At 36.6% G+C, this 19182-nt stretch overlaps 2 protein-coding genes across 17 annotated transcripts in view; one reads left to right on the top strand and one right to left on the bottom strand.

Moving 5' to 3' along the window:
* Positions 1-4058, top strand: part of KCNIP4 (potassium voltage-gated channel interacting protein 4) — a 433785-nt gene extending 429727 nt beyond the window's left edge. For all 10 annotated transcript variants that reach the window (XM_048062815.2, XM_048062812.2, XM_066995712.1 and 7 more), the window contains one exon: positions 3909-4058. In XM_048062815.2, coding sequence (XP_047918772.1) covers positions 3909-3956 — 48 coding nt within the window. In that variant the 3' untranslated portion in view covers positions 3957-4058. The remainder of the gene's footprint in view (positions 1-3908) is intronic.
* Positions 1-18329, bottom strand: part of PACRGL (parkin coregulated like) — an 80519-nt gene extending 62190 nt beyond the window's left edge. For 2 of the 7 annotated variants that reach the window (XM_066995715.1, XM_013180673.3), the window contains exons 1-7: positions 18045-18326; positions 16566-16723; positions 15630-15697; positions 14571-14661; positions 11012-11146; positions 9203-9310; positions 8526-8606 (exon numbers count right to left, since the gene is read on the bottom strand). In XM_066995715.1, coding sequence (XP_066851816.1) covers positions 8526-8606; positions 9203-9310; positions 11012-11146; positions 14571-14661; positions 15630-15697; positions 16566-16706 — 624 coding nt within the window. In that variant the 5' untranslated portion in view covers positions 16707-16723; positions 18045-18326. Of the gene's footprint in view, positions 1-779; positions 6480-8525; positions 8633-9202; positions 9311-11011; positions 11147-14570; positions 14662-15629; positions 15698-16565; positions 16724-18044 lie in introns of those variants that run through there. The other 5 variants (XR_010830979.1, XR_001206924.3, XM_013180691.3 and 2 more) reach the window with 5 other exon arrangements.
* Positions 18330-19182: the final 853 nt, after the last annotated feature.

The following is a 19182-nucleotide window of genomic DNA, read 5'->3' as shown; positions in this document are numbered from 1 at the left end:
TATGGAATATGGAAAGCTGACATATTGAAGATGTTCTGCTATTTGTCTCTTGTTTTATGTGTCTGCAGTTATTCCTTGGAATTGCCTTCATGATTTAAAAGCAGTAAGATACAGAGGGGTCACAAACACTTATTAAGTGAGTCTTTGATCAGTTTTAATCCACTGACTTTGGTGTATAAAGGAAAGAAAACAGCTCTTCTAACTGGTTGTTCTGTGTACCCTTAGTAATAGGTACTGGATAGTGTCCTATCTGTCAGCAGTGCTACATCAAGCATGGTTCTAGTTCATCAGTCTTGTTCAATATGAATGAAAGGTATTTGCTCTGATAAAGCTGAAGGATCATCTGAAACAGAGATAAGATTCGTTTCCCATCTGAGGTCTGCTGAGTTCTGGAACTTAAATCAAACTCCAGCCTGAATGTGATAGTGATTATGGCAATGGACTGCATGATTCATTTTCAAAAAAAATTAGTACATTCAGTAAGGAATCGCTTGTTCTCCTTTTCCAATGTGAGTCACGCTTTCTCACTTCTGTTGGAAGATTTCTTATTTATCTCTTCTGATTATTCAGAATATACATGATAGAGAGAGATATCCTCTAAATCGTTACACTATTCTCTCTTCTTAATGGACAGGTCATCTTGACACTTTTCTTCACTTTATTTTAACTTCAAAGGTGGCATACAAAAAGTACCTTGCTGTCTAAATTTTTGTCTCTCTATCTATGAAGACCTGTTCTCTTATTAAGCTCTGAGCTGCAGTGTTTAATTCATGTTTACATCAGGATTTTGTTTCAGAAACAAGATCTGGATTTTGGATTCAACCTGAATCTTTCAAGAAACTTTATTCAGAAAGTGTGCTCTGTTAATGTGGTTTCAGTATTTATTTTCAGGATTACGTTTCTTCCAAAGGACGGTAGTGGCCTCTTCCTTTTAAAACACAGCTGTAGGAAAACCTTTTGCTAATATCTTAGTAGGTACAAGACTGATCTAGAAAAATAACGTTCAACTTCCTTTATTTTCTCAGCATGCAGTGATTTGCATTACTCCAGGACTGAGAATTCTCGTTCATGAGTACTTAACAGTGCCTAGAGCAAACTTAGATAATTCTGTGATCTCTCCTATAGTAAACTTGTCTGTGTTTTAGACATGACATGAAATATTTTTTATAGCCTTTCTGTATGTTCTATGGAAAAAATAGGGTTACCAGTATTGCTTTTTGTTCAGCACCTCTTTTCCAAGATGCAAAATACTCATTTAATTCAATTTTTCCACCTAGGGAAAAAGTCCAAACCTGTAACCACACCTGACCTCTGTCTGGACCATTGCTAGTTCTGCTATAAACTTTTGCTTACCTGAATCTTTTGCTACTGAATCTGGAAACTCAGGACGGGGCACAGCATGCTTCCAGTTCCCTAGACTTTTACATCTATGTTGGTTTCTTCATCTGTGAACCCTCTTTTGGCATTAAGGCTGACATCTGAGCAAGTCTACTCAAAACCTTCCCTGCTGGTTTGCATAACAAATGACTCTACCTCAAACCCTGAATTGGGAATGCCCATTGATGAATAGTCTTCTCTCATCACTGGGTATAAGGACCTATCTCTGACCATGACAAAGAAAGGACTGCAGAAGTATTTCCTTATCATCATAACTCATTTCCTCACTTCTGTCCTCTCACTGCTTGGTGCTGGTGGGAAGTGGCCTGACTCAGGCATTGCTTCATATCTACAGCAACACCATGAGGAACAAAGGTGAAGAAGTAAGGCATGCATGGTGCAAAAGTGAATGACTTAAAGGACCTTCTGATAACGAAAAAAAGGTTTCTGGGACAGATTTTCTGCAAGAGTAATCCATTCTGTATGGAGTCCTGATAGGTCTGGGCTAGTCTGAAGAGAGCAAAGGAGCCATATCAAAGTTCAGGAAGAAAAACCTCAAAGTGAGCTTGCAGTTAGGTCAGGCCTGGCAAAGCCCATTCATCCATATTTTGTACTTTATATGGACTATGCAAACACCACCCTTAACACCTTGAGTCAGGAATCTAAACAAAGCTATTACAAAACATTGTTCAGGAAAATGTACTGGGAGAAAAAAAAAAGAGGCAAATAAGAAAGATTAAGGTATTTTAGAACTCTTTGCTAAGTATAAATCAAGCATCTGCATTTTTCTGAAGATGGAAAAAACATTCTAAAAGCCACCATGTTCCAAATATCACGACAAGTCTGTAATTTCTTCTGAAGACCCTTCCCATCTGACTGAATAAAGGAGGGGCATTTAGAAGGCTTCTGTATTGAAGCGGAAAACTTCAGAAATATGGAGCTGATTTTAGAAAACAGCTAGTTTCATTAGTAATGATACATGTATTAGGAAATGTCAAAACACTTTCTAAATGAAGAACGTTTGCTTAGCTAAACTTCATTGCTAATGTATATACAAAACATTTTTATATGATTAAATGACAAATGATTCTAGTCAAAGCAAACATTTTAACCTCACAGCAATGAACTTCAAAGGTATATATTGATATTACAAAACAATGCAGTGGAAAAAACTTAAATTACTGTAAATTAAAATAAACTTAGTAAATTTCATATGCGAACTTTAAAAGCATTAAATTTTTCAGTTAGGTATCATTGCTTTGATAAATTACTTTGCTAGTGAAAAATAGTGTATGGATCACTTCTTACAGCAACACCACTTGAGATGCCATATAGAATCAAAGATGAAAACTCTACTGTGCATGTGTCGTAACAAAATGAGAAAATTACTCAGTTGTCATTTTCTACGAAACAAATCAACCCTAGACTGAACAGGGAATAATTTAACTGTGATTTCATGCTTAATCATGTGTTATTATTGGAATATTAATGTACAGAAGGCCTACAGACCTATCAGTTGTGGACAGCACTGATAATCCGAGAAGTGTTTTTGTCTGCACTCCTTTTATGAAATGTTCTAAAATAGTCTTATTTATTCATTTGAATTAAAGGTGGTCCGTTTCTCTCTTGAGAAAATACTAAGTGGTATTAATTCAGGTTAAAAAATAAAAATCATTAGTGGTATCAACAATAGCTCAATGAACGTGTAACCTACCCTTGCAACTGGACTGGTGATGCAGAAATGCCACCACCAAATACAGGCTATTAGAAGTAAACTCTTTCTTCTGTACAACGAAAGGTATACATTATAAACAATTTCTTTTTTTCTGACTGCTGTGCTGTTACTAATAGAAATCGGAGTGCAGAGTGATGCATCAGTAAACATTGGGCATTACTTAGAATTTGAAGGTTTTGTTGCCTATCTAATGCAAAGCAGAAAGTAGAATCAGGAAGCTGTCAGCATCTTTCAGTGTGAGCACACACAAAAAATAAGCTGAGGAGTAAAAGTGTTTGGTGGTATCCGGGGAATTGACTGATTCTTCCAATCAAAGATCCACACTTAAATCTATTTTATTTTAGTCAACCATAACTATACAATAGGATGGGTCAGAATTGGAAAAAAAGGCTTTGGTGTATGATACGCAATACTAGTAATTTCATGTACTGTATGTTATGTAGTAATTCCTGATTCACACTACAGATATAGAAATCATTCCTTGAGTATTTGTCTATTTATACTTTCTTAAATTGGATACAAATTTATAACCTCCAAAATACTGCAGACCATATTTTCTTAACATGCTTATGCATTCCTGACAGAGTAGTTTTGGTTTAATTAATGTACACAAATTAGGAGTAGATCCATTAACAGCCATTTTCTGTTAACACTTTCTCCAAACAAGATGAAAAATAGACATTGTCATTACATATGTACAGTTAGTTCCACCCAATTTCACTATAGATATTTGCCAACTACATTTGTAATGGTGTATGACTTTTGTGTTTGTTTTATGCTTTTTTCTTTGTTACAGGATGAGAATATAATGCGATCCATGCAGCTTTTTGAAAATGTGATATAAAGAAGGCATTAGGTCAACATCTAATGGACAAACATGAGCTATTCTGCAATACTATCCAAAAGATGGATTTCCCACTTTACCATAAATAAAATTACTCAGCTTCATACTGAGACATGTATTATGCAAATAAGTCTTTTTTCTATTAGAAAGCTTCCCCCCATCTTTTCAAATTATACTATTTAGCATCTCAACAGTGGGTACTTAACAAGATTGTTCTGAAAAGTTAGGTTTTTATTTCAAAACCCCCAAAACAGGACCCGACTTTATGCAGCTTTATTATCATTCCAACCCCTAGATAAAATAGATTTAATCTCACAAGGAGATTAAATAAATACTCTTAGTTTTGCTACTCATTTGTATTGGATTCAGCTCCAGGTATTTGAGTGTATTTATTAAATCTCAGCTTCTAATTTATACAGAGGCATTACCATGTATTTCCTTTCCACGTTTGTATGGTGTAGTCCTCAGTTTTTTAATAATAATTTAACTTAATGTGCTATGTGCAATGTGCAATGCACAGCTTGCTGCAATTGCCTTCCACCTTTAACTTGCTTCTCTCCTCTTCGAAAAAGAAGACCAAAACCCCAAGCCTAACAAAATAAATAACTTGAGAGGAAGAGATGTTATGTAACACAAATTTAAAATGATAATTACTTAGGTAGATTTATTCCCTAAAAAATACTAGTAAGCTTCTATTAATCATACTTATCTATTAAATCTGCATTTATTTTCTCATGACATGAATATCAGGAGTCCTTACATACTATATTACTAATTATTCTTGGGCATATACACAAAGATCTTTGCTTAAAACTAAGAATCTTCTGACCTTGAATTTTTCATGAAGAAAACTTAACTGGATCCTAACACTGTGTTCATGGGTATGTGTCTTGTTGCCTTTAATGAAGAAAAAAACCCACGAAGTTCCTTTGAAACTTCCGTTCCTCTTCAGTGCACAGACTGAATGTCACTATGTAGTAACATCTACTAATAATGAATTCTAGACAGGATAACATCTGTGTCAGCTTTTCATAATATCTTTAATTATGAGAGAGAATTAGGAAAAAAAATGAAGCTTCAGCTATACAATATCATCTATGTGTGAAAAATGCATTAAATTTTTAGGATAATTTCTTCATTAAGATTGGAGCAAGCTTTATCTAGATTCAGAATTAAAACGTATGCCCCCTCCAATACATGTAATTTTTAAGATATGTTGTCCAGAGATTTATGCCAATACTTCAAAATAGGTGAAATGCTATCAGAGGTAAGCCAATCTTCATTGTGACATTGCTGCAGAAAATGTGAAATGGGATTAATGAAGTAGAAAGAATGTGGCAAATGTTCTTTCGCAAAAAAAAAAAATCAGGTATCTATTCTGGTGTAGAGATGGGATGTTAGAGGCATGTTGAAGGCTGCTCTGCTATCACCAGTGTAGGATAAGAGTAGTACAATACATGTACACCCGAAATTTGCTGTAGCGTGTTTGTGTAAACTAAATGTGCACATTTTGTAAAAAAAAATAAAATAAAATAAGAAATAAAGTAAACAAAGAAAAACCAGCATGATCAATTTTTTGTGTTGTTAAATAATTGTATTTCTTCAGATTTAACATTTCTGCCAACAAAATTAATTTATTTTAAAAAGCTTAAATATACATATCTTGACTTAGCTCAGAACTTAACCACAGTTGTGAATTAAATTAGCTACCCCTTCAGTCAGTTAGTTCTCCCCCATAGGGTAACTCAAATACACAGGACAACAAACCTGAACATTATTTATTTCAAGATCTGTTGGTCAACATTTTGCAATCAAGCTCAAGTACGCTTATGGACAAATGCTCTTTCAGCTTCTGAAAACAACATGCCCAGTACGCACTGAGCAAATACAGCTTGCTACCTGTACAGTACATACAGCTTCATACCTTCAAAAGGTGACTCTCAAAAAATCTAGGTCAGTTCTTTTAGTTCTATGTCTAATCCACTAAGTCCTGATGAACCCAAACTGCATCCATCTGTGCCTGTGGCACAAAATAAGTTAAATGTTTCAAAAGCGCATTGTAATTTAGCATTATGTGAGTTCCCATTTAAGTAAGTACAGACAAATTATTTTGCATCATACAAATCTACAAAACATACTAAGCAGATCTATTAAAGGAAAATGTAATTTACAACAAACTATGAATCTATATTTACTCAGCCTTTGAAATAATAGCCAATTTGTCAGTGTCCTTGTAAGCACAATGCATACATAAATAGCAGCCAATAGAGAATTATTTTAAACATTCTCTCATAATTATATATTCACAAACTGATGGGATGTTTCCCACTTTCCATTACACTGAAGAACTGTGATTAGTTTAAGAGAACATAGCGTACCATAAAGAAGTGTCAGTGATGCTCACAGGCAGTTTATCTTCAAACTTGACCTCACAGTACAACTCACTACAGTTTTTTTTTTTTTTGTTCAAGAGGATATAGAACAATAGGTTGGAATTTTAGATTTGATGATAGCCACAGTCGCCTGTTGATGAAAATACAGTAAGTTTAAACACAACAATGAGCCGTAGCACTACATAGGAGAAGATTCATTTAATACGTATAAATCGTATAATTTAGAACTTTCGCTTAGTTACCTTTATCTAACAAAACAGTACAAAACTAAAATTTAATACTTATGAGAAATTTACTTTCAAAAGAGCTGAAAATAATGGGCTTAAAAAAAAAAGGAAACAGTCTCGAAGGGATTTCCAATAGAAGTACTAATCATATTTATTGTAACATTTAAAAATAAGTGGATTAATTCATTAGTAGAACTATATAATGTTGCTGGCTATAATCACGTTTTAGGAGCTTGTTTCCACTTTTCTGCCTTATCTTCTTACAGCATTTTAAAGGACGTACAGAAAGACCACTCTCAAACCCAACATACTACAAGAAATTAGCGGACAGACATAAGATGATTCACTGGATTAGCTCCATTATCTCAACATAAATTCTCAGGACATCAAAATGAAATGTAATTTTCTTCTCATCCCACTACACACAAAAAATTTTCGTGCTGCTTTGTCAGGATGTTTTGAAGTCTGCAAGATAAGCATTCCTATTGCCCTTAAGTGAATATGAGCACCCCAAAAAAATGAAGTGGTCCCTGAAGATTATTTGGGTGCTTACTGACTATGGAAAACAAGTTCAGAAGCAGCAAGATCTACAGTCGTCCCTGCTCTTCAAGTGATTCCAATTCTTTGTCAGTGACCATATAATATCTTACATTCAAGTGCCCATGGGGTCATTAGAGCAAGTACTTTCCATTCTAGATGAATGTCCAAGCCAATGCTCAATTTTTTTTGCTCGTCCTTGCAGTACAATGTACAGCAAAACAGAAGATGTGAACAGAATACTATAGTACTACACTGTATTAGAATTTAGAACACAGAAGAGTACCCTGTCATCTACTACTTAATGCATTTTTTGATGTATAACAACTGCAGATCTAACCTCTGGGTTAACCAGGGTGGGCTAGAATGTTAGTATCTGATTTCCTCAGTAAGTGACCTAAACACTAAGCTATTAAGGAACAGGCAAGCACCATCAATAACAGCAAAGAGTATCCTTTAGCAAGAGTAAATGCTGCTGAGGAAAGCACTTAGGCTCAGAAAAATGAACACAAAGCCTTCATCCCAAGTGTATTGAAGCAAGGCAAATATTCAGCCTGTGGTGTCAGGTGTCAATACTCCAGAAGGAACCTAGATCTATTTACAGGTTAACATTTGGTGAATTCCTGAATCACTCTTCATGGGTATCTACCCTACCTACGGCCTGTACAAGTAGCCCAAATGCTTTACTCAGCATGAAAATCTACATTCCAAGTGCTGCAGTGCCTAACTTGGAGTAAGGACTCATAAAACATCCTGAATCTTACTGTACATAATCCACTCCACACACATTCTAAACCCTGGAAAAAGACTTTAAACTTTATAGAGAAATAGAAAATGTTAAAAAAATAGTAATAATTAAAAAAGAACCAACAACACAGTATCTTATTTAGCCACTAAGGCTGCATGAGCTTCCCCTCAAGGACAATAAAGTGTTTCAAGCAAATATCATGAGTAGGGATCCACATGGATGAACACTTGTTCCCAAAAAGAGTTCTCTTGAATTGATGTGCTATAGAAGTAGAGCCAAGCAGTTTCTGATATAGGTATTGACCCCTTGGAATATTTTACTGAAATGTACTCCTGTATTCTGCTCTGAGACTGAAACAATGAATAACATATGAAAGTGGGAGTTAAAAAATGGGGGACAACAAAATCTAACTGGCAGAATACAGATCACACAGTGATTTAATGTCATTTCTATCATCATTCAATACCTCAGACTAAAACAACTATTTTACCATGGACTGGAATTGCCACAGTGCAAAATCCAGTGTTTTATGCAATATGAATAGTTGTGACATGCAAAGCATTACTCAGAACAGGGTTATTAATCTGAAAGCCAGAGATGAAAGCTGTCTTGGCAATGCTGTATTCAAGCGTCCAGATTACAGATTATTATCTGTTTAACTCACCTTTCCACCATATTGCTCCAACTTCTGTAAAGCAACAGTAATTTTTTCTCTAAATTTCTTGTCCATTAATCTCCTTGAAAGCTATTGGAAAAGTAAAATAAAAAGGTCTATTGCCCAATATAGTACCATATATGCAAAAAATCCAACATAATTCTATTTTACTACTTTATCTATCTTTGGGAAATGAGATCTGAAAGAAACATCACTTTATAGCTTGTAACTGATGTCAAAGTATAAAAGTCAGTCAAGGCAAAAGGAGTGAAGTATTAACTGATGAGAGAGTTAAATTCAAAGTAAGATCAGCTGTTAGCCAAACAATTTTAAATTGTTGCTTTTTAGCAAACAAGTCTTAAAGAGGTATCAACGTTAAAGCAAAGTGACTGTTGAAGTACTGTCCACAGGAAAAGTTGACACACTCAAAGCTGGATCTTTTTAAAGTAGTGCAGAAAACACTTCCATTATTCTCCAATTTACCTTAAGTTTTTGGAGCCTAGTAGAACTTTATGTGTCACCACATTATTAAAGAATAACAGATTTACACAGAGGAATATACAAAGCAATGCTTTTCATGAAACTGCTGAGTCTTCCAATGTATGTGTGCAGATATTATAGTAAACATCTCAACAAAGGTAACATAAAAATACAGATGATCTGTTATTACAGCACTAAAAACTTACATTTGTGAGCAGATGCTTAAGATGATCATTAAGAGACAGGCCAACAACAGCACTCAGTTGAACTACAGCATCCAATCCCCTTTCAAATACTTCATCATCTGAATGGGCCTTCAAAGGATGCGGAAAATCCTGTCAGACTAATGTTCAGACAAACGCACAGTTTCTTCAAAACTGCAATCTCTATACTATGATTGTATATAGTATTTTGATAAATTTAAAGTACTGTGGAACTGCTGATTTTTATAACATTACAAGCAGTTTAGAAATACAATATGGCTGAATATGACTATCCAGATGTAATATTTAAATGCAGAAGCATTTTGTAAAGCAGAAAACAAAAGCATCCATGCCAATGAAACTACTGCACTTATTCAAAAAAAAAAAAAGGAAACTAATATATGATTGATAAACAAATCAATAAGTATATTCACCATGCAAAAGAGGCACTACACTGACAGTTTGGAACGTATCCTATATGCAGTGCTCCACAGCATGTTAGAAAGAAACTTTAAAATGTGCATATATCAAAATTTAGGGACGTTTTAATTACAAATGTATTGAATACATGGTAGTTCCTAAGTAATTCATAACAATTGTCTTTGTTGCAGAAACCCACAAACCAATGATATTCTGGCTCAATGAATTTAGTCCCCTGCCAACTACAGCTTTTTCACCTGCCAGCAATTATCACACTGTTATCTACTTCTAAGGTGGCTTTGTCATTTCTACTGCTCCTATGGGAAGGTTCTTCTATATGAGTTCTCTACTGCTTTAGTTATCTCACTCTTCCCTGAGCAGAGAAATTGTTTCATGACCATTTTCCTTGTACTAATACTGACCTTTATTTAAAGGGTTATTCTTCTATTCTGACATTTGGGCCCTGAATGTTTTGGTGTTTTTTTTGTTTGTTTAAGTAGAAGTAAGTAGAAGTCATTGCTCAGTAGAAGGTTTTGATATAAAGTCTTGTCTTGTTAAATAATGCAACAATGAAAATTATCAGATAAATAAGTCATTGGAAGAACACACAAGAATAATTTTTCTAATTATGTCTTCCAAAATAAACCAAAGATATTAATAATAAACAATACTGATCCTCTACTACACCTGATCCTATTACACCTCTGAGCTGGTATCTCAAATAATTTTCAACTTTCATCCATCTCTGTAAAAACAGAACTGAAGCATAGCTAGATTAAAGGACAGAAAATGGCCAACCTAGAAAAGGGCTCTGAAAGACATTAAAAAGATCCAAAAGAGGATTCCAGGCCAGAACTTTAACAACACATTATTTTCTAAAGGAGTAGAAAAAATTACAAATATTTTAAAAGTGAAGAATATGTACTCAAACATTATAAAAATATTCTTCCTTTTTCCTCATGGATGTATTCTATTTTATCTTTGTAGCATTTTTTACACTTTTAAATGTAACATGATTATTTATTCTGGCATCTCCATTTTATTTCACATCAAACACATTTTGCATGTGGACATAAAAACCACCATGAGTACTTATATTTTTTTCTGCTTATATTCAGATCTTTAATAGAATATTTCTACAGAATTTGCCCATAGCTACTATCACTCAGCTATAGAAGGAGTTGCTCATCTGATTTTACTCTTAACGACTTGTTTATCTAAGTGAACCAAGGCAGGGATAACATGAGAAAGAGAGACCATACCCCTACACCTCTGAATCCCAAAATAAAAATCTGTTGGATAGGCTTATCACATCAATGTTTTCTTTGTAGTACTCACTAGCAAAAAGAAAAAAAAAATCATGAAAATCTCTGTAGAAAGAGTAGGACATACCAATGCAGCCTTTAACACTGGAACTAGACGAGGCAACAAGGGAATTGCTTTTTCAGTAGCACCTTCAACCATAAGTAATTCTTTAAAACCCTCCTTTGAAACAAACGTATAGGGATGCTTTGTCTCTCTCAGACCCTGTTGTAAATGTAAAACATGTTTTCTTAATAGTTAGTCTTTAAACAAAATCACATTTAAAAAGTTCCACCTAGCACAAAGATAATGTTTAGATAACAGATCAATTCAAAACATAAGATACACTAACTCCACCGTGTGGATCCATTGAGTACAACTCTGCTCACAGAATATTCCTATTTATTTTTCTTTTGCAACACTGAATATTAAGACACACATTTTGAACATTGCTATTTCAGTCACTACTTGTACTTCATTATCTTTAATCCCTCTACCCAAAGAATTTTTTCAACAAGGCCATGAACAAGAATACATATATATTTGTAACTAATTTCTGTACCCTGAGGGGGAAAAAAAAAAAAGAAAAAAACAGAAGGTAAAATACCCCCCCACAAATACAAAAACTTTTAAATGGTACAAATATGCATGCCTAGCCAAGACCCAAGCAGCAGAATTCAAAGATTTAAAGCCATATGGTAGAAGTCTTTCTTCTTTCCTTAACAGGAGCTGTAAACTACTTTAGATATCGACAACGTCTGATCTTTCAAAAGAAAAAAAGTGTATGCTGTTGAGTGAGCTTTTTTTTTTTATTCTACCTCCCAGACTGGATTCAACATTTATTTAGACTCCTGAAACATATTTGGTTGGCAGTGAGTTGAACATAAGCCAGCAACGTGCCCTGGCTGCCGGGAGGGCCAACCATACACTGGGGAGCATCAGGCAGAGCACTGCTAGCTGGTGTGGCCTCAACTTGAGCACTGTGTGCATTTTAGGGCACCATAACACAAGAAAGACATAAAACTAGCAGAGTGTGTCCAAAGGAGAGCTACAAAGATAGTGAAGGGTCTAGAGGGGAAGACACATTAGGAGTGGCTGAAGTCGCTTGGCTTATTCAGCCCAGAGCAGAGAAGCGTGAGGGGAGGCCTCACGGAGGCCTATTGTTGTCTAGACTGACTCATTAAGCTCTAGGTCAACAAAGTACCTTGAACTTTTTGTACTCCTGTACCTCAGAAAGAAATCCCTGAGGATTTCTGGTCAGTATTAAGATTATTTAAAAATAACATTCAGATGGCTGAAGTTGATAGACATCCTTTGGAAGAAATCTTCATGTTTACCTCTACGTGAGTGAGACATACTGGTTACAACAGCATTTTAGAACTACATTTCCCTTCCTTGTCCTAAGTACCAATTTGTAGTTTAACAAGGAACACATGATGAGTACTAAATATACTGCTGCAGCTAAGTAACTGTCAGTAAGCCACTAGGCCCCTAATAATTCCTTTGCTGAACTTTCTACCTGTAATGAAGTCTGACTGACTCAGTCACTAGCAAAGTATGTATCCACAAGTGCACACACACCCAGTTCAATGTAAAAGCGTAACTCATCTGTTACATGAGTTCACATCTAGTTACAAAATCTAGCCTCTCAACCAGTACAGAGCTCCAAAAAGGCCAGTGATTTAAATTGCTGAATATGAAAGAGTGCACATAGCACACACATACAAAGCAATGTAGCAGCAACAAGAGGCAATAGGCACAAACTGGAACACAGAAGGTTGTCCTAACATTAGAAAGCACTTCTGTGCTGTGTAGGTGACAGAGCACAGGCACAGGTTGCCCAGAGAGTTTGCAGAGTCTCCCTCCTTGGAGAATTTCAAAAGCCACCTGGACATGGCCCTGGGCAAGCTGCTCTAGGATGACCTGCTTGAGAAGAGGCGTTGGACAAAATGACTTCTAGAGGTCCCTTCCAACCTGTGCCGTTCTGTGATTCTGTGTCACATAACCTAAGAGGTAAAGCATCCTGGAAGAGACAACCTCACTGCTTGGGCCAGAAAAGCATCTACAACAAGCTGTTAGAATGTGAAGAGGAAAATATTTTAGGTAAGATTAAAGCACAAGCAGATAAACAGTATTGATTTCCATTTCTTCTTTGGTTTCTCATGAAAAGTCACAACTGTCTCATCTGTTTTTCACATCTAAAACACTACTTGTATTTGGATTTGTCTTGAATTCATCAGGGTTTTGGATGATTGTGTTAAAAGAGGCTAACACCAAAGCCTTCCTCCTCTTCAGGTGTAACAATTTGTAAAACAGCATAACTGAAATGCATATTAGTATCTAGTTCCACAACACTTTACTCAGATGCCCCCAAAGAAAAAGGGTATACCTCTAGCTAAACCACATATCTATTTCAGAAATGGCACTATGAGGTCAAAAGAGGAAATAACATTCTCCAGTGACCTAGAATAATAAGAAAAACTATGGAATATAGCAAAGTAGAGACAAACATATACAGACCGCAGTGGTCAGAAAAGAGCAACTACTTTTTATCCCTTATAAAAGAAGAGTTTTATACACATACATTTCTGTATGTAGGTCTATCTGATTTGGACAAAGCTTTTTTACCCTTTGCATTTAGTATCAGATAAACAGTGAATTATTCATCTGCAGGGAAAAAAAAAAAAGAAAACAAAGAAATTCACCAGGTGGCTGTTACCAGAAAACGGGTAAGAGAAAAATCTAACACAGCTGGTTTTAAATTACTCTTTATAGTATCCACAGTAGATATCAGTTGACACTAGCTTGGAGGTGGGCACTTCTTTTCATGGTACGGGCACGGTCAGGACCTCCAAAGAAGTAGAAAGAGTCCATGACAGTTCAGACATTTCTATGCATACAGATCATTGCAGAGGCATACAAAGGCTAACAACAGTTTTTGATTGAAATTGAGCTGCGGAATTCAACTGCACTGACTACTGAATGGTAGACTCCAATGCTTCCAAAAGGTATGAGCTAAAGAATCAATATTTCTTTGTGAGCTCTGAAAATGCTTAGACCTTTTCAGTTCCAGCCAAATCCAGTCAGTGAACACATCCCTATGCATTTTTGGTGACTATATGATCAGTCTTTTACCTATAAAAGGTTTATGTTTTCACAATCCCTAGAGGACTTTTTTTGGACCCCAGACTGTAATTAATACACATGAAAGGTTTGTACTGTGGAAAAAAAAATAAAATAAAAAATAAACTCTTTGTAGGTGTTTGGAAGAACTGAAAACCTACTTTTTTTCCACAGGGTTCCCACATCCCAGCTAAATGCTTAGGTCAGAAAGGGATGACTTTGCTTCTAGTTTGTTATTTAACTTCGTATTTGAAAGTGGGTCTGGAGACTGGCTGCACCTTAGCTCCTCCTACAACAATTTTAATTGAATCCTGAAAAAGTAGACTGGCATTTTAGGAGCATATAGCTCAGAGACGTTTTTATTTCCCTCTTGTTTCAAAGCATAAACCACAAACCACGGCAGCCCAGCTATAGTAGCAATTAAATAACACAGCAGCTGACATAAAAATGTAGCTAATGTACATCCGCATAACTTTTCAGCGCTATGTGAAAGAAATACTGTATGCATAACTATGCAAGAGTTTACCTCTGCCAGTGTTACAAGAAGAGGATCAAAAGGAACAGTTTCAGGAAGGCATTCCCATTTCAGTCTGTGTTTTACTGAGCCATGCACTAACCTGTATAAAGAATTAAAGTTTGAACAAATTAACATACAACAATGCATGATTTATTTCTAACACTATTCACATTGAAATATCACCACCAGCTTTGTAAGATTACTATGATATTACACACACAATTTCAATACATACTGCCCTCCATAATGAAATATATAGTAGTGTATAACAGTGCAAGTATAGTTTTCAAGTATGGCAGTTTTCAGAATTCTTCTCCCAAACACAAGGAAATCAGAAAATAAATTATAGTAATTATGGATGCCTCTCATACTGACATAGAAGACGTTCCCTTTGCAAAGTTACTTCCATCAAGAAACATTTTCCTGAAATAACAACTGGCAAGGAAAATCAGTTGAAACAAAGAAAATCATACTGGAGTTCATCAGTTACTCCTAAGAGGATGATGTACTTACATGTATAAAAACATTCATTTATACATGTACTAATGATTACTTAATTTTTTGTTTACTAATTATGCATCTGCTTGACAAAACAGTAAAATGCTTCTTATGTATGCAAATATATAATAGACAAAAGGAGCTTAAAATACATAAACACGTGGTTTTGTTAATAACTGATATTGTTGGCAATTACAGAATTGGAATATTCAGGAAAATATTTTCATAGTACTTACTGCAGACAAAAAAAGACTGCAAGATGTCTGCTTACTAAAATGACACTTATTTTATTGTCTTTGTTATTAGGGAGGAGAAAACATATGAAGAAATCTCATTCGTTCGTGAAAGAGGTTTAATACTTTACAAAAAAGAACAAAAAGAAGCCACGTCAAACACGGAAAATTGCTTATTTCTTTGAAAAGAGCTAAGTATCAGAAATCTTTTCAGAAATGAATGGAATCAAACTGCCTAACTAAAAGAGCAAGGAGTTTTGAACAGATGTTTTTCAACCTGCATAATTCTACCTAACCATAATACATATAAGAAAGAAAATAAACAAAACTAACATACCTGCACGGAATGCCACCTTTAGCATATATAGCAGCAAATGCAGAAGGTGTTCTAGAAGGAGTACCAAACTGTGAGGGCATCAACAAACAAAATTACTTGGTTATAACAGTAATGTTTTAATATGTTAAAACTGCACTTTATCAAGAAAGGAACTTAGTCACATGATTCTAAAAATAATCAGAAAAAGAAAGAGCTTAAGATGGAAAAGACATAGGCTGGAAAACACATGATACATTTATCAAAAAGTACTTCTCAGAATTACCTGGGTAGGAGGTTGCAAAAACGAATACATTCCTGGTGGAATGCTCTCATTTTTCTACTTTGTCGTGCAAATCTTAACACTGAAGTCTTATGGGTTCTCACTTAAGACACTAAGTACCTCTCACTTTCCTAATGATCCTTATTGCCATTATATGCAGGTAACATGCAGAAGGTGGCTTTGCTCCAATTCCAGCCTGATCTGAGTACAGACAAAAGTACAAGGTGGCAAGATGATAAACACCAAATGTTGGGCAAGATGGTATGAGGGCACTGGAAATCAGTGGGGAGCTTCATGGCAGGAAAACCTGCACAAAGTTATATTATATGCATGCTTCTTATCCATGTAAGGTATGGTATCATTTACTAACATGATCATTCAATGCTACTTTCAAGATTAAACATCATATCACAAAGCATATAGCAGGAAACACCATGAAACCTTTATTTTTATCTTTCTAGTGTTTGCGCCTACATTAAGATTGTTAAAATTGCGTGCATGATTTGACTTCTTTGCTTAATTGATTGTATTAATTACAAAAGGTTTCAAGAAAAAAAATCACTAATAGAAATTCCCACATGAAAGTATCATCTTCTGCATGTATTTCCTGAAGCATGGAAATTTCTTCCATCAAGAGATCTATTTTAAGCAAACAGAAAACCCATACCTATACATACCGGATCAATAGTTTTGGGATTCAGCTTGTCACTAGGCTTTGGCTGTGGTTTAGTTGCAGGTTCTGGAGAACATGGCAAAGGAGAGGATGCCTTACTTTTCTGAACTGCAGTCTTTGGTTTTATTTGGATGCCTGATGACATTCTTAGAACATTACTACCTATAACCAAAAAAAATTTAAAAATAGATGAGTTCCCACTCCTATAAGACAGAATACCAAGGGTTAGAATCCTGAGGTCTGAAGACTGACATTAACAAACAGTGAAGAAAATCTAAATAAGTGTATGACAAAAGGAACGCTTATACTTCCACAACCCATGCAGGACCATTTTCACAGAGAAGTTTGTCACTTCATCTTTCAAGTGCATACATCTCATAATCTTGCACTGTTCTCCTTTACTCTCCTAACGTTTTCAAGATATAGCCTGCCTTCAGTGACAGTCTTTTTAAAAGACAAACTAATGTACCACAGTTAGACAACTAAAAGTTTCTTTAGAACACACAAAAACATACATGACACAGGAATTATATTTGTAAAATGAAAATCATTAAAGTCATAAATAATCCTGAAGTCCTAGAAGACTGACAGTAACTGAGAACGAAAATTTACTAATTTTTAAGTGCCACCTTATTACCACAAAACTCTAATCGTTTCAAAAAACACATTTCTTTCTACCGGAAAAATAGGAAACAACATATTTTCATACTACAAAAACACCAAATAAAAAGTTCTTGGCATTAGTATTATATATCACAAAACAGTGCTATCAGTGTCAACCTTTGAAATGTACACTTGCTCATAATGCAATCATCTTAATAATAATACAAACACACTTCTCAGAAAAATATTTAGAATTAATTTAGAAGTATTCTTTTTTTTTTTTTTCCCAACAAGTAATTAAGATACACATCAAGGACTTTAACAGCGTTTTAACTAACATCAAAATCTAGATGCGTTTCAGAAGTCAGTGGTCACACCATCACAGAAAGCTAAATAAATGAATAAATAAGTAAGACATGGCAACAGGCAGCTCAGCCCTTTGGGACAAAAGTTATGATGGAAGTTAAGGACGGTGATAAAGGTTTTGCAGAAGCACAACTGCATACCTACTGCTAGAGGGGGAGGTGGAAGGGAGTGGAAAAAGGACTTTTCATAGGGAGGCCTCGGCCTCAGAGCAAGATGAAAGTCCTTGTGTAGTCAAGAGCTGGAAGAGACACAGGCATGTACAGAGCTCAGGCAGCACAGGCGCAGCCGGGAATCAGACAAGCGACACACGAGGCTTGATGTGGATGCGAACCGTCCCGCCGGCAGGTGACAGACTTCAAGCAAGGGGCAGAAACATACAGACAACAAGAAAGAGCACATTTGAAACGGGCCTTTCAAGGCAGAACGAAAGAGGCCTGGGCTTGGCTCCTGGAAGTCACTTATTAGAGGCAGAACGACAGCAAGCAGGACTTTAAGGGCTAAGCTGCTCACTCACCCTGCCGAGCGACAACCCTCCCGGAGCACTGCTGGGGCAGAGAAGGAGAGAGATGAGGGGGACCCGAGCCCCGTAACCGTTAAGGGGCTCAAACAGCCACCCTCTGCCGGCCGGCGGGCAGCGGCGATACCCCGTCCCTCCGCGCCGCAGGGGTCCGGCGGGGCCCGACCCAGCGCTGCCGGCCCCGGCGTGCCGGGAGGAGAGCCCCCGCTCCCCTCCGCTCCGCTCCGCGCTTCCTGCCGGTTGCCGGGGAAGCTACGGGCCGCCGGGAGCCCAATCTTCCTCCGGAGCATGCGCGGGGTGCGGAGGGGAGGGGGCGTTAGCGCTTCGGGGGGCCGCGTGGAGGCCGGGCTGCGAGGGCTGCGTGAGGCAGGTGGTGCCTCAGGGGGTGACGGCCGTGTGCTCGTCCTCGGTCACCCCGTCACGGGGCACCGGCCTCTTGACCACCTTTCCGCCACGCTTCATGAGGGCTTCCAAGATCTCCCATGGAGATCTTATGCACAGCCCCAAGACAAACACCGCAACCTGTGGGGCAGTGGCAGCCATACCACATCAAGCGCAAGCCTCCCCACTGGCTCCCGTCAGTGATTTCACTGAATCCTCTGGACTTTTAACACACACAAAAAAAGTAATAATAAAGCTTACCTCCAGCAGCCTTTGTGTGTTCTTGTCCAGGTGCCAGCGTCTCCACACATCATCCTCGTGTGCTGGTGGCTTTGGTTGTGTGGTCTACTGTGCCGGCCTGGCTGCTTGGAAAGCATGGTGAAATGTCAAGGAGCTGAGGCTGTGTCTTGAGCGAATCAATGCTTAAATACTTGCTTTCAGGCTAACAGGAACAAGGAGAAAGACGGAGTAAAGTTTAGAAGTCAGATTTCTCAACCTACCTCATCTATTTCTGATTAGAATGGAGATGGTAAATTTTAGTATGAAATTGCCACTCCTTGATACTCGATTTCTTAGTATCTTCACAAGGAAAACAAGATTCATGAAATAGTCATCTTGCCTTTTTAGTTTTGTGTGACAAAAGTTTAGCTTACAACCATGGGGTCATACTCCATTTGAAATTTATTTTTGTTTCAATTATAAGGGCAGAAAATATGTTTCTTTTAACAGATAACCCTCTCTCAAACTATACTGA

Source organism: Anser cygnoides, chromosome 4 (genome assembly GCF_040182565.1).
Source record: "Anser cygnoides isolate HZ-2024a breed goose chromosome 4, Taihu_goose_T2T_genome, whole genome shotgun sequence".
Taxonomy (NCBI): Eukaryota; Metazoa; Chordata; class Aves; order Anseriformes; family Anatidae; genus Anser; species Anser cygnoides.
The sequence above is the reverse complement of the archived record's forward strand: the minus strand, read 5'-3'. Positions and strand labels throughout refer to the sequence as shown.